This window comes from Notamacropus eugenii, chromosome 2 (genome assembly GCF_028372415.1).
Source record: "Notamacropus eugenii isolate mMacEug1 chromosome 2, mMacEug1.pri_v2, whole genome shotgun sequence".
Lineage (NCBI taxonomy): Eukaryota > Metazoa > Chordata > Mammalia > Diprotodontia > Macropodidae > Notamacropus > Notamacropus eugenii.
Window position 1 is genome coordinate 198,255,903 of NC_092873.1, and position 14,233 is coordinate 198,270,135.

The 14,233-nt window shown below is 40.0% G+C and overlaps 2 protein-coding genes across 19 annotated transcripts in view; one reads left to right on the top strand and one right to left on the bottom strand.

Annotated features, from left to right (window-relative positions):
• On the bottom strand, positions 1–6,582 carry LOC140526690 (transcription initiation factor TFIID subunit 7-like). Of its 16 annotated transcripts, XM_072643108.1 has the most exons (6): positions 5,574–5,589; positions 5,046–5,127; positions 4,372–4,453; positions 3,493–3,553; positions 2,468–2,529; positions 1–1,952 (listed from the first exon to the last, which is right to left on the bottom strand). In XM_072643108.1, exon 6 carries the CDS (start codon positions 1,907–1,909, stop codon positions 830–832), a length of 1,080 nt encoding a protein of 359 aa, XP_072499209.1. In that variant the 5' UTR covers positions 1,910–1,952; positions 2,468–2,529; positions 3,493–3,553; positions 4,372–4,453; positions 5,046–5,127; positions 5,574–5,589; the 3' UTR covers positions 1–829. The 16 variants fall into 16 exon arrangements, with proteins under 16 accessions (XP_072499209.1, XP_072499212.1, XP_072499214.1 ...); XM_072643111.1 differs by lacking the exon at positions 5,046–5,127 and having other exon boundaries at positions 5,574–5,681; XM_072643113.1 differs by lacking the exon at positions 4,372–4,453 and having other exon boundaries at positions 5,574–5,651.
• Positions 6,123–14,233, top strand: part of RWDD1 (RWD domain containing 1) — a 25,945-nt gene continuing 17,834 nt past the window's right edge. Inside the window, exons 1-2 of one of the 3 annotated variants that reach the window (XM_072643125.1) lie at positions 6,173–6,259; positions 7,035–7,212. Coding sequence is in view for 2 of the 3 variants with exons in the window: in XM_072643124.1 (XP_072499225.1) it covers positions 6,187–6,259 (73 nt within the window). In the remaining variant the exon portion in view is untranslated. Of the gene's footprint in view, positions 6,260–7,034; positions 7,213–14,233 lie in introns of all 3 variants that reach the window. The other 2 variants (XM_072643124.1, XM_072643123.1) reach the window with 2 other exon arrangements.

Sequence of the window (14,233 nt, forward strand, 5' to 3'; positions counted from 1 at the left end):
TAGGGAGTCAAATCACTCTTTAATGTAGTTTGAAAAACTTCACAGCATGAAGAATTAACTTGGAACTCTTATAGTAAGTCCAAGGTGAGTCAGAGTTAAACAAAAATGTAACATGTAACACTAGAAAACAGAATAACATCTTTATCAGCTGTGAAGGGTAGATGCAAAATGCAGCCTTAAAAGTTGCCAAACATGGTCTATCACTTTCTTATATCTTAAAAGATTCTACAACATATCACAGAAATAACTGTTCATTAATCCACTGAATATCAACATTAATGAAGTAAAAAAAAAAAATGGGAGACATGCACTTGGTAGGAAACTTTTGTTACAGACACGAATGGCTGTCACTTTTATTTGCTGTGACAGTTATCTACCACTATAAAACATGCTCCTCTACATAAGAGATTTAGAACAGTTGAGAAACTAAAATGTACACAAAACAAGCTTTACAGCATCTATCCTCTAATCTTTTTATAGTTGAATTGGTTCTTACCACAAAGTAACAGTTAAGTTCTGATTTTGAGAAGGAAAACCTTGAAATAAATGTGAATTAGAGGATGAACTATTTGGTCTATTAATCCCAAAACTCTTCTACAACCAGTCTTCTCTTACCTATCGCCTTCTACTTATTAGTGTGTAAGTTTCTAGCAAAATAAACAGTGTTACAGAGAGAGAAATGGGATGAAGTCAAAATAGGAAACAGAAAAACGGTGAAATGAAAAGTCAAATTTCCACATTAACAATGTATATTGTCCTCAACCCAAAGGATGGAATGTGAGCCATTTACCAATGTGAGGACAACAGTGAATTTGCAGGCAGGGACCTCTTATTTCTCCAGGAGTGATTCTAGCTGTTCCTGCAAGGAACTGAGCTGTTGTTTCTCTCTTTCTTCCTGCTGTTTGAGCTCAACCAGCACAGCCTGAAGACGGGTCTTGAGTGCCAGATTTTCTACTTTGATGATAAGATCTTCCTGTCTTTTTGCTCTTCCTTGAGTTTCTTGGAGTTTACCTTTCATCATATCAATCTGCTTCTGAATTCCCATGACCATCTGATTTGTTTCCTCATTTTCTTGGCGCTGTTCATCAGATTCATCAAGCTTGTCTTGTAGTTGCCTCTCTAGGTCTTCCTCAGTGTCAATGATGTTTATATCTTCATCATCATGAGGATCTCTTTCATCTTCCTCTTCACTACTGCTGCTAATATCATTAAATATCTCCCGAAGCTCATCATGTTCTGAGGAGCCATGGCCCTGCTTATGACTCATTCCTGGAGATGAAATTTCTAGGCCTGCTAGGGAAACTGGGTTGTCCACTTCCTTTGTTTCATCTTCTGCAATCACCTCCCATCGGGTACTGACAGCTTCTGCATCTGTACTGAGAAGCCTCTTTACTTCTTTTTCCACATCTGGTGATTCAATGTACTTCTTCTTGGCTGTCTTACGGAACCTCCTCTTTCTGACATTCTTCAGAGGCAGAGTGATACCATGGTTCCAGATGAATTTCCTCTCCCGGTCCTTATCTTTTTTCTTGCTTGCTTTTGGATCAGTGGTGGCAACTGGTTCTTCTGGAGGCGGGTAAAGATCCCCATCCACACTGCACACAAGCATCTGGCAGATATCTGCTGTCTTATAAAAGGTTTTTTTATCTATAGTTTTCAAGGATTCAGTAATGCAGGGCAGGTCAACTACCTTAGCAGCTAATGGGGCATGGTCCACACGGACAATTCCATGACGTCCATCTGCATGTAATTCAATGGTCAATTTATCTTTCAGGTTGACACTTCCAGACTGTATTGCCCTTCTCACAGTGGAAGCATAATCTGGAGGCAGCCGTAATATGAATTGGCTTTCCAACTCATGGGGAGCATCTTCTTTGTTCTTGCTCATTTTCTGTTTTGTAACAGTCATTTCCTTTCGTCTTACTCCACAATAAATGACTATCACTCAAAATCTAAAAATAAAGGAAAAAAATCATGTAAAATACAACTTATGAGAATTTTGTCCCAAAAACACTATAGCTTAAGTATGTTAGAAAGTCAAACCTTTAAATTATACTTTCCTATTAAGGTTCTGCCAGAAAAATCCTAATTCAATACTTCCCACTAGAACTTCTAGAGTTACTTCCTCCAGTTAGGGATTTTTGTTTTAGCACGCAGAAGCAATGAAATTGAAATAAAAAAAGTATAAACTAATTATTCACGATTATTTTTGGTAAAAGGTGAGGCTTTTGATAATGAAATTTTTTATTTCATTGGGAATTTAATTTAGCAAGACCCTTTCTACAATGTCCAATAAAGGACGGGTTTCAAAATATTTCAAATTAATGAATCGCATAAATACATGTATGCAAATATATTGTAGTATGCATGTATTATTTTCTTCAATCAGCACTCCTTCTGTGTGGGATTAAATGAATACAAGTTCCCCAAACATAGCAAAACCTGTGACAGACACAGAAGTCTGTACCCTATGCTCTGGGTTTAGGTCCCAAACCACTCCTCTGGCATTTTCTTGGGAGACAATGGAGGCTGCAGAGGAAAAAGAAAAAAAAAAAATCAACAAAAACCTCTGTCACAAATCTTTACCACTTAACACAGTGAAGATGAATGCCTGTCTCCCAATTTCTTCCCTTCCCCTAGCCCAGGATTTATGGGAAGAGATGGACTTGCACAGAATGAGAGGTGGACTGTGATCTGCACCAGTGATTGGTATATAACACCCTCACAAAGGATATCACAGACCCACTGAAGTTTTGAAATATATGAAGAGGACATTTCAGTAGGTAATAAATATAGTATTACACAACGTATTTTACTATGTACATTTCACTTTTGGACAATGAAATGCAATAAACAAGAAAAGGAAAGCAATGGTATGGGGAAATATTAATTAGAAATTAATAAATGCTAGTGATCTAAACAGTACAAATAAAATATTTATACAAACAAATAATATACTTCAAATATCTATAATATTACCAGTGTATCCTCTGTACTGATGCAGATTGTAAGCCCTATGTCAATTAGGGGATGGTCTTTGAGAACTGCTCTAGTCAGAAACTCAGGACCAGCTTTTTGAAACTTAGCTAAGATGGTCCCTGAACAATGCAGGACTGAATTAAAACTTTTCCAGCTTGATACATTTTGCCAGAGCTTATGTTACACTGGCAAAACTTTGGCAATGATGCATTAGAGTAAGACTTTAAGGACATAGGTATATAGATTTATGTAAAATATAAATACACAATCTTATGGAAAAAACAAACATAAAGTACTGATGAAAAACACACATTTACCAACATACAGATTACATTTAAAAGGCAAAGCAGCAACAACATATAAAAAAAAATATTTCAGAAAATCATCACACACAGGAATGCATCACCTCCCTCACTAACAAGCAAATTACCAGTATATATTAGATAACCTGATATAACAGAATGACTTGGAATCAGAATAGACCTAGATTCAAAGTCTAACTTCTAGACTTACCTGTTGTGTGGCAGACCCAGGCAAGTCACAACCTGGCTAGGCCTCCCTTAAGTGTCTTCACCTGTAAAATAAGGAAATAATTTATGTTGGGCACTATGTAAACTGAAAAATGTTATGCAAATATCAGCTTTGATTAGTATAATGTAAAAAATAAACATGAGAAAATGGTCATCTGTGTGCACTGCTGACCATAATAAAAATTTTTACAAAGATGCTCAGATCTGTGCTACCTAAAGAGTGGAAAACTGGAAACAATCTGACTTTCCAATAGAATATGGATAAGCAACTCAATGAGATTACAATACAGCTATTAGAAACAATATGTATAGATTAAGTTACTATATGAAAAGATTCATATTAAAAGAAATAAAACAATTTCCTTTTTGTCTTTCAAGTTTCAGGACCCTGAAGGGCCCGACCTATAAGAGGTGCTCAGTAGATGCTTGCTGAATAATTAAAGACTAATAATTACATTAAAAAGTAATTAAAGACAAACTAGTACAAAATTAGTACAGTTGTGTAAACATATACACACGAGGGTGTTATGACTCTCAAGGGCACAGGTATATTAATTACAATGTTATATTAAAAATCTGAGTTCTGGGTCTTGGGACCAAGTGACTTTTTTTTAAAGTGAAAAATAAATGCTTCCTCTATCGTTCTGTGTTCACCTGAGGCAATTTTTTTTTGAATAGTAAAAGGATGGCAAACCTCCAAGTTCTGCCCTGGCACTCATTGTCTTCCCTCCTCCTCCCTCAACCTCTTCCCAATTATGTGGAACAGTTTGTTCAAAGGCACAGATTCCATCCCAACCACTGATTATAGATATCAGCGAACGAGTCAGTTCCAGGGGTCTGAAAAGTCATAATGTGTAAATACCAAGCTGAGGAGTCCAAGTCTTTTGTTTTTCAAAACCAGTGCTCTTAACCGCTATCCCAAATGTTCACGGGCTTCCTATTACCTATACGATAAAAAATAAACTACTCAGCGTGACACTTAAAAATACTCCCATCTGGCTGCCACCTGTCTTTCAGGTTAATTTCATATCATTCCCCTTTACATGCTTTACAGTTTGGCCAAAATGGCTGACACACTCAGTATTTTCTCTCTCGCCTTTTCAAAGTCAAAAAAAGAGATTAGAAGAGATGCATTCGATGGGAAAGGTCTTACTTAACGCCTTGCTTCTTTTGGTACCCCCAATTCACTACGGATGGCCCCTTTAATTAAAAAAAAACAAACCGGGAGGGGAAAGACCCTCAGGGTTCCTGCGTTCGAGAAACAATTAACTGTTTAGTAATTACATTCACCAGGGCCTGGACGCCAGTAGGCTTAGTGACAGGCTCTTACCTAGGAATTGAGTGTATTTTTTCATCAACCCTCAGCTTCAGTATTATATCCCCTTATCATAGTCTCTCATTTTAGAGACCACCGCGATAGCAATTAAAATACATAGCCTATATAGTCAAAAAACTAAGATAATCTTTAAAAAAAAAAAAGCACAACAAAAACCTGGATTCAAGTCCCAGCGTCGCCACATAGGTACATTTACTCACCTCTTTGGCGAGTAAAACAATCTTTCCAAAGCTGTTTCCTCAGAACACCGAGGATAATAAACAAATCTCTAACACGATCCACCTCCCGCGGGGTCACCGTAAGGGCCAAGAAGAGAGAAAAATACTTAATATTACCTGCCTGAGATGGCCCTCGGGGTCGACTGAGATAATATCAGTGTCCCCTCTAACAGACGGGCTTCAATCTCTGAAGAATTAGGTTTAGGTGGGCACAGATTACAAGCGGGCGCCACACAAAACCCTGCGCAGCGGGGCGGGCGGCGAGATGGAGGCTTGTCGCCAACAGCCCAAAGAGCGCGAGAGTAGGAGTCACGTGGCACGCAGCCGCCCCTCGAGAAAGACCGAGGCTCCCACCCCCACCTCCACCACAGACCCTTCGCGAGGGTCGTTCCACGCCCTACCTCCCTGGGTACCTGTTTCTACGCCTGTAAAATGAGAGCCCTTTTTAGGCCCTTACGAGAGTCCCTTCCAGGTCCCTTAACAACAACAACAACAACAAAAAGTACTAACCTCAAACGAGCAGGAATCACGAAGAACGCAAACACCGCGCTCCCGCCCCTGCACCCGAAGGCTTAGCGTCCGGAAGTTAAGGGGAGGGTACAACTTGGCACTGGCCCCTCCCACTCACGGGCCCTTCCGCCGGCACACTGCGCGCCCCGCCCTGAGCTCGGCGTGAGCAAGTGACGCAATGCCCAGTCCTAATGCATCTACCGACGATCTGCATTCTGAGCGGCCCTACGAACGCGAGACGCTCCTCTCGGCGGCGGATGCTCCCCTCGGCGGCGGATGGCCGCCGGGAACACCCGATCTCGCGATCCAAAGTGACTCCACCCAGCAGAGGGGCAAGACTAGTTTTTCCACATGCTGGCCAGACTCAAGCAGCCGATTGAAGAGCCGTAGAGCCGGGAGGAAGTGAGGGGGGTGGGGATCCCCTCTTCCCTCCCCCATCCCTATCCCCATTCCTTCTTCAGGCCCTTGCCTGGCTGCGAACCCCGGCGAGTGCTAAGCCAGGGCAGTCTGCGCCTGTGTCCCCGCCCGCCAGCCCGGCTGGCCCCGGGGTTCCAGGTTCTAGTTTCGAGCTCTCCATGTCCGAGCGTTCCATGGGCCAGCGGCTTGGGCCACGATGACGGATTACAGCGAGGAGCAGCGCAACGAGCTGGAGGCTCTAGAGTCCATCTACCCGGACTCCTTCACAGGTGACTACAGCCGGAGGGGGAGCGCTGCTGTTTGCGGCCCCCGCCAGCCCCGCACCGCGGAGGCGCCCCTCTCCCGTGCGTGCTGCAGTGCCCCGGGGTGCCCGCTCGGGGCCGCTGCCCCGGGCCGGGCAGTGAGCCCGCGCTGGGATCCTCACCCTCCGGCCCATCGGCCTGCCCTCCCTCCCTCTGCAGGGGGGTCGCAGCTTCGCGAGGTGCGGGCCCAAAAGCCGCCTTACCTGGCCTCGCTCGTCCCGCAGGCGTGTCCAGGGCCTCGGTCCCCGCGGTCGGGGTCGCTGCGTCTCCGCGGGTCCTCGGGCGGGGGCGTGGAAAGTGCCGGGCCTGTAACTAAGTTAGCGGCGGTTTAGTTTCCATGCGGTGATGAGCAGAGCATGCAGATTTTTTTAAAGTAACACTTGGCAATTCTGCTTCTTTTTGACAGCAGAAAGTGGCTTAGAAGTTCTCAACCTGGGGCTTTGGAACTTCTTTACACACACGTATGTGTTGTGTGTGTGATGTGTGTCATAGACACGTGTATATGTACATGCAGACGAACATATACGTTTATATAGGCATGCACGTATATACGTGTGCATGTAGACGCGTGTGTATGTCTATACATATATATGTCTGTACATAAAAATAGTCCACGAACTCCAGATGGAGAGCTCCTGTTCTTCTGTACCCAAGTGTTTTTTTGTTGTTATTTAGCTGTTTTTCAATTGTCTGATTCTGTGACTCCTTTTGGGGTTTTCTTAGCAAAAATTTCCTTCTCCAGATCATTTTACAGATGAGGAAACTGAGACAAACCGGTTTAGTGACTTGTTTAGTGACTGGTTTAGTGACTCCCACGCTCAGGAGGAAGTATCTGAAGCCGAATTTGAACTCAGGTCTCCCTGACTCCAGTCCAGGCATTCTATCCTGTGTCATCTGGCTTCTCCTACATAAATAGATATGTATGTATTACATATATGCTTATAATATGCATTCTCAAAACACTGGTATAGGCATATACAAGGTGCCCCAGTTTTAAGTTTTAAAGTGCCGTATGACTTTTGGGACATTATATCCCATAACAAATTTGTAATCCTGTTTTTAATTTTAATTTTTTTATTATACCTATTTAGAAACATTAAGAAGGGGTCCAAAGACTTCACTTAACTGCCAAAGATGTCCACGACACACTCAAAATAAATTATGTTGGCATTTCAGCCAAATATATCTGAAGTACCTACCAGATAGTGCTAAGAGCTGAAGGTTAAAAATAGGGAGAGGGAGTTCTTGCTTTTAGGGAGCTTACAATCAAATCAGGGTACACATTAAGAAAAGAGATTTTACAATTACAGACATTTACAGATTAAATCTGCTTAAAAGGTTAAAAACCCCTGAGTTACTAGAAATAGATACCAAAATTGCACTTTTTATTGGAGTGAAAGTGGTTACCTGAATGTTTTCATTCAGGAAAACATCAGTAGTCCTCTCCTCTATTTGGTTTAGAGCAAAGATATTTGAGTGAATTGTAAGGATGGCTTTTTGAATACAGTGTAGCTCTTGTCTAGAGGGTAGAGATAGCTGCTGTGTATCTTCTGGGTTGAGGTAACAACAAAGCCACAGAGGTATGATTTCCATAAGGTCTCCATAGTAACTTGTGAACCTGGGCAAGTCTCCTTTATTAAATGGGGATGAATTCCACCTACCTGCATATTTGACAAATAAGGAAACTTCAGGCTTAGAGGTTAAATGACTAGCACAAGGTCATAGTATCAGATTTAGAACTGGAAGGAACCTTAAAGGCTATCCAATCCCACCCCTCCCTCCTTTTTTTCCCCAGTAGCTACCTCCCAGTATTATTGTGAGGAACAAATCAGATAATTTTAATAAAAATGTTTTTTAAACCTTAAAATGACATGTAAACATTACTTATTATTACCTATGTGACCTACCATTTACTAGTGGAATGACCTTTGACAAATCAGCCAACTTCAGGGTCTCAAGTTTTGTCATCTATAAAGTGAGAAAGTTGTATTATGTGGCTTTTAAGGCCTTTTTCAGTTCCAAATCTATGATCTAATGACATTGTATAAGTCTTTACCCTCTGGACTTCACTGTCATTATCTGTCAGGTTGGGGGAGGAGGGGGAACAATGTATGGGTATGGACTGGATCACCTTACTCTCCCTGAGCCTATGCCTAGCCTGAGGTCACACCAGAGAAGATAGCTGAAAACATGGTGTATTTGACTATTGATTGAAAGACTAGAGTTCCAGAACCACTTCTGCTGCTTTCTGCCTGTATAGCTCAGATGAATTCTTTGCTCTCTGATTCTCAATTTCCTGATTTGTAAAGTAAGTTACTTGGCATAGATGATCTAGAAGGATCCCTTTCAGCTTTAAATCCTATAATCCAGGATTCTGGGTTCCCAGCCCTGTGCTCTTTCCCAGATACTACCCTTCCATCATTAATTAAAGAGGCTTCTCAGATTCACACTTTGTAAACTAGCCCTTGATGTCTGTGACTGAAAGTCTTGGAATCATTACTAGAGAATGTCATCAAGGTCTTTCAGTTGCGCTGAAGTGTGTACATGTTAGTCGTTCCTTGCTGAAGAAGACCATGCTATCAGAGAAATAATGACATGACTTGCACTTGACTTTGTTTTGAGTGAGGGAGGGCTGTGCAGGTCACCAGCCTCACTTCTCCTCCAGAGCCATCTGAATCCAGTGACCACATATTCCCCAGGATGACTGGAGGTGACTGAGGATGAGGCAACTGGGGTTAAGTGACTTGTCCAAGGTCACACAGCTAGTGAGTGTCAGTTGTCTGAGGTGAGATTTGAAGTCAGGTCCTCCTGACACCTGCACTGGTGCTCTATCCACTGCACCACCTAGGTGCCCAAAGCAGTGTAGTTTGAGCTATGAGAATATTCATAGATGAGTAAAGTTGGAAAGTGTCAACACTGTGAAATTCACCTCCTTCTCCACCACATGTATCCTGTGTTTGAACCACCCTCTGTTGTTTCTAGCTTGTGGTGTCAATATGTATAAATTTTCTTTGGAGGGGAGGGGAACCAAAATCACAAACATGGACAGCTGTTGATTACATTCTTAAGCATAAAGTAAGATGATTTTCAATACTATGTAACTAAGAATTAGGACATGTTCCATGTGTGAGTCAGCATAAAGAAAACTGGATTTACCATTCTTAGGGTGTGACTCATTTGATAGTACCTCATAAATGGGCTGTAGGTTGCAGTATTTAAAGTAGTAAAATCATTAGTAGCAGTGGGGGATGAGTCCAGTTGATAGTGATCCTTTTTTTTTTTTTTAACATTTTTATTTAAAGTTTTGAGTTCTAAATTTTATCCTACCTTCCCTCCCCGAGATGGTAAGTAATCAGATACAGGTTATATTTGTGCAATCATGTAAAACATTTCCATGTTATTTTGCATAATGGCTTCAATTAAAAAAAAGGAAAGTAAAAATGGTATGCTTCAGTCTGTATTCAAATAATATCAGTTCTTTATCTGGAGGTAGATAGTATGCATCATCATTAGTCCTTTGAGAATCTTTTGGATCATTGTATTGCTGAGAATAGCTAAGTCATTCACAGTTCTTCATCAAACAGCATTGTTACTATGTATATCATTCTCCTGTTTCTGTTTACTTCACTATGCAGCAGTTCATCTAAATCTTTACAGGTTTATCTCAAATCATCCTGCTTGTCATTTCTTATAGCACAATAATATTCCATTACAGTCATATACCACAGCTTATTTAGCTGTTGCTCATTTGATGGGCATCCCTTTAATTTCCAATTCTTAGCCACCACAAAAAGAGCTGCTATAATTTTGTTGTGCAAATAGGTCCTTTTCCCCTTATTCAGATGTCTTTGGTATTTACTGAATTAAAGGGCATGCACAATTTTATAGCCCTTCCAGCATAGTTCCAAATTGCACTCCAGAATAGTTGGATCAGTTCACATTTCTACCAACAATGCATTGGTGTCCCACTATTCCCACATCCCCTCCAATATCCAACATTTTCGGATGGGTGTGAGGTGGTACCTCAGAGTTGTTTTAATCTGCGTTTCTCTGATCAGTAGTGATTTAGAGCATTTTTTTCATATGACTATGGATAGCTTTGATTTCTTTGTCTGAAAACTGCCTGTTCATATCCTTTGACCATTTATCAATTGGAGAATGACTTGTATTTTTATGAATTTGACTCACTTCATTATATGTTTGAGAAATGAGACCTTTATCGGAGATACTTGCTGCAAAAATTTTCCCCCAGTTTTCTGCTTTCCTTATAATTTGGTTTGCATTGGTTTTGTTTGTGCAAAAACTTTTATAGGATCAAAATTATCTATTTTATGTTTTATAATACTCTATGTCTTCTTTGGTCCTAAATTCTTCCCTCATTCATAAATCTGACAGATAAACTATTCCATGCTCTCCTAATTTGCTTATGGTATCACCCTTTATGTGTAAATCATGTACCCATTTTGACCTTATCTTGGTAGATGATGTGAGATGTTGATTTGTACCTAGTTTTTTGAGCATCTTTTGTCAAATAATGAGTTTTTGTTCGAAAAACTTGGATCTTTGGGTTTAGCATATACTAGATGACTATGATCATTTACTATAATGGAATTTGGTTATGAGGTTTTTATGAACTAATACATGGTCAGTTTTTGTGTAGGTGCCATGTACTGCTGAGAAAAAGGTATATTCCTTTCTATTCTCATTCAGTTTTTTCCAGAAGTCTATCATATCTTACTTTTCCAGAATTTTATTCACTTCTTTAACGTCTTCCTTGTTTACTTTTTGGTTAGATTTATCTAGTCCTGAGGGGAGAAAGCTGAGGTGTCCCCCATTAATATAGTTTTATTATCTATTTCCTCCCATGGTTCATTCAACTTCTCCTTCAAAAATGTAGATGCTATATCATTTGGTGCATTGTTTGGTGTTGATATGACTTCATTGTCTGTGGTATCTTTTAGCAAGATATGGTTTCCGTCTTTATCTCTTTTAATTTGATCTATTGTTTTTGCTTTGTCTGAGATCTTGATTGCTATTTCTGCTTTCTTTCCTTCAGCTAAAGCATAATAGATTGTGCTGAAGCCCCTTACCTTACCTTATCTATATCTCTCTACTTCAAATGTGTTTCTTGTAAACAACATCTTGTAGGATTCTGGTTTTTGACCTGCTCTGTTGTCCACTTCCGTTTTATGGGAGAGTTCATCCCATTCACATTAGTCATTATAACTAGTTGTGCATGCTATTTTTCACTTGTTCATTTCCCCCACACACTCACACACGCTTACCACTCAATCCTTTCCTTCCTCACAAGTGTTTTACTTTTGATCACTGCCTCCCCCAATATACCCTTCCTTTTTATCCCCATCCCTTTTTACTTCCTTATAGGGTAAGATAGATTTTTATATCCAACCAAATGTGTATGTTATTCCCTCTTTGAGCTAATTTTGATGAGAGTAAGGTTTAAGCTTTGCCCACTACCCCCACTGCTCATCTTTCCCTCCATTATTTTAATAGTATTTTCATGCTTCTTTTCTGTGGGATAATTTACCCCATTCAGTCTCCTTCCAGTGCAATGTTCTTTCTCACCCCTTTATTTTGTTTTTTTTGGAGTATCATTCCATCAGTCACTTTCTATCCACACCCTCTTTCTATATATACTTCTAAGTGCTCTTATAGTAATAAAGCTTTTAAGAGTTACAAATATTATCTTGCCATATAGAAATATAGTTTAGCGTTTTGAATTTATATGTTTTTTCTTTCTTGTTCCTTTCTATTTATGTTTTCTTTGAGTCTTGTACTTGGAGGTCAAATTTTTTATTCAGCTCTGGTCTTTTAATTAGAAATGCTTGAAAGTCCTCTATTTTGTTAAATGACAATTTTTCCTTGAAAGATTATATTCAGTTTTGCCAGGGAGGTGATTCTTAGTTGTAATCCTAACTCCCTTTTTTTTTCCAGTGTATCATTCCAAGCCCCACCTCCCAGTTTTTAACGTAGAAGTTGCCAAATCATGTGTAATCCTGACTAGCTCTATGGTATTTGATTTGGCAGGGAGGGAGGGGAGGTGGTGCTTGCAATAATTTCTCCTTGATCTGTGAGCTCTGGAATTTGACTATGATATTCCTAAGAGTTTTCCTTTTGGAATTTCTTTCAGTTGGTGTTTGGTGGATTCTTTCAATTTCTATTTTGCACTCTGGTTCTAATATATCAGGGTAGTTTTCTTTGATAATTTCTTGAAAGATGATGTCCAGGCTTTTTATTTTAATCTTGGCTTTCAGATAGGAATATAATTCTTATATTCTCTCTCCTGAATCTATTTTCTAGGTCATTTGTTTTTCCAATTAGAAATTTCATATTTCTGTTTTTTTACTTTTTTGGTTTTGCTTTGTCATATCTGTTGTCTCATAGTCGTTATTTTCCATTTGTTCAGTTCTGATTGTTAAGAAATTTTTTTCAGTGAGCTTTTGTATTTCCTTTTCCATTTGACCATTTTTACTTTTTAGGGAATTATTTTTCTCAGTAGATTTTTCTACATCCTTTCCCAGGCTCTTGACTCTTTTCATGATTCTCTTATATTACTCTCATTTCTTTTCCAAATTTTCTTCTACTTCCTTAATTTGTTTTCTGAAATCCTTTTGAGCTCTTCTGGGGATTCTTTTTGACTCTGAGACCAAATTGCATTTTGCTTTGAGGCTTCTCATGTAGCCATTTTGACACTCGTGTCCTCTTCCAAGTTTTTGCCTTGTTTCTTCCTATCACCATAATAACTTTCTGTAGTCAAACTTTTTTCTTTTTAGCTCTTTTATTTTTCTGTCTTTTTTGTGAATTGTTTTTTTATGTGAGAGTTGGGTTCTGGTCTTGCAATTTCCAGGCTTTTTGTGCTGGGGTTCTGGGTGTTATTGCTGGCTTTCATTGGACTTCAGGGCTTAGCTGCTTGCTTTCTCTGGAGGGTAGGGTTCCCTTTTGGCTTTTACTGGGGGGTGGGATCTCCCTGTAGGCCTGCTCCAAGGTTCAGGTCTTATTCTAGGCCAGCCATGGCACAGGGCTTTATGACTGGTCAGCAGTGGGTTTAAGGCCTGGCTAGTGGTTTTTACTGGAGATGGGGTTGCTGGTGTGCCTTGCTGCACAGATTGTTCACTTACTTTGGGGTGTGCTGGCTTGCAGGAGGGCAGGGCCTCTGTAGTGGTAGATTGCTCGAGGCTTGGAGCCTTGTTGCAGGCTCCCTACTATGAAGCAGGCTGCTGCTGTTGCTCTTGGACCTTGATCCCCTCCCACCTCAGTGAGAGTGACCTTTATTGCCATGCTGTTAAGCTGCTTCCCTGCTCCTAGATCAATTCTGAGGCAGTTTTCTAGCTGTTTGAAGGGGAATTTGGGAGGACCTCAGAGGATTCCTTCTTTATTCTGCCATCTTGGCCAGTACTGTGATTAGGAAACTACTTTAATGTTTCTAATTCACAGTTAAACCCTTTGCTATTAGGAAAGGGAGACTAGGAGTTTTGAAGTAAAACATTCTTTGACCCTTTGAAAATTCATAGAATAGATAGTTGTTATCCACTTCTTGTATTTGTGTATCTGCAAATTGTTATTTTCATGCCAGTTTTAATGAGGATGAAACTTTGCCATCATTGTCCAGAGAAACACAAATTGTAATTCTGATTTTCAATAATGAATTAGTATGTTGTACATTTGGAGACAAAAGCATTCTGGCTACTACCTGTGTGCCTTTAGGCAAATTACCTTCACTTCTCTGGGCCTGGGTAGCTGATCTCAGGTCTTTTCCAGATCTAAAATCCTGTGATCTGATGTTATTATCTCTTTTAAAAGAATTTTTATTTGTAGACCTGACTAGCTAAATTCAGAATATACCAAAATGTTTGGCTACCATCCGGTGGTAAAGTTTGTTTTTTTGGCACAGCAACTTGTGAAATGATCTACTAAGGTCTA

Coding starts and splice junctions, on each gene's coding strand:
- LOC140526690 (XM_072643114.1), bottom strand. CDS start 1,909: ATGACTGTTACAAAACAGAAAATGAGCAAGAACAAAGAAGATGCTCCC.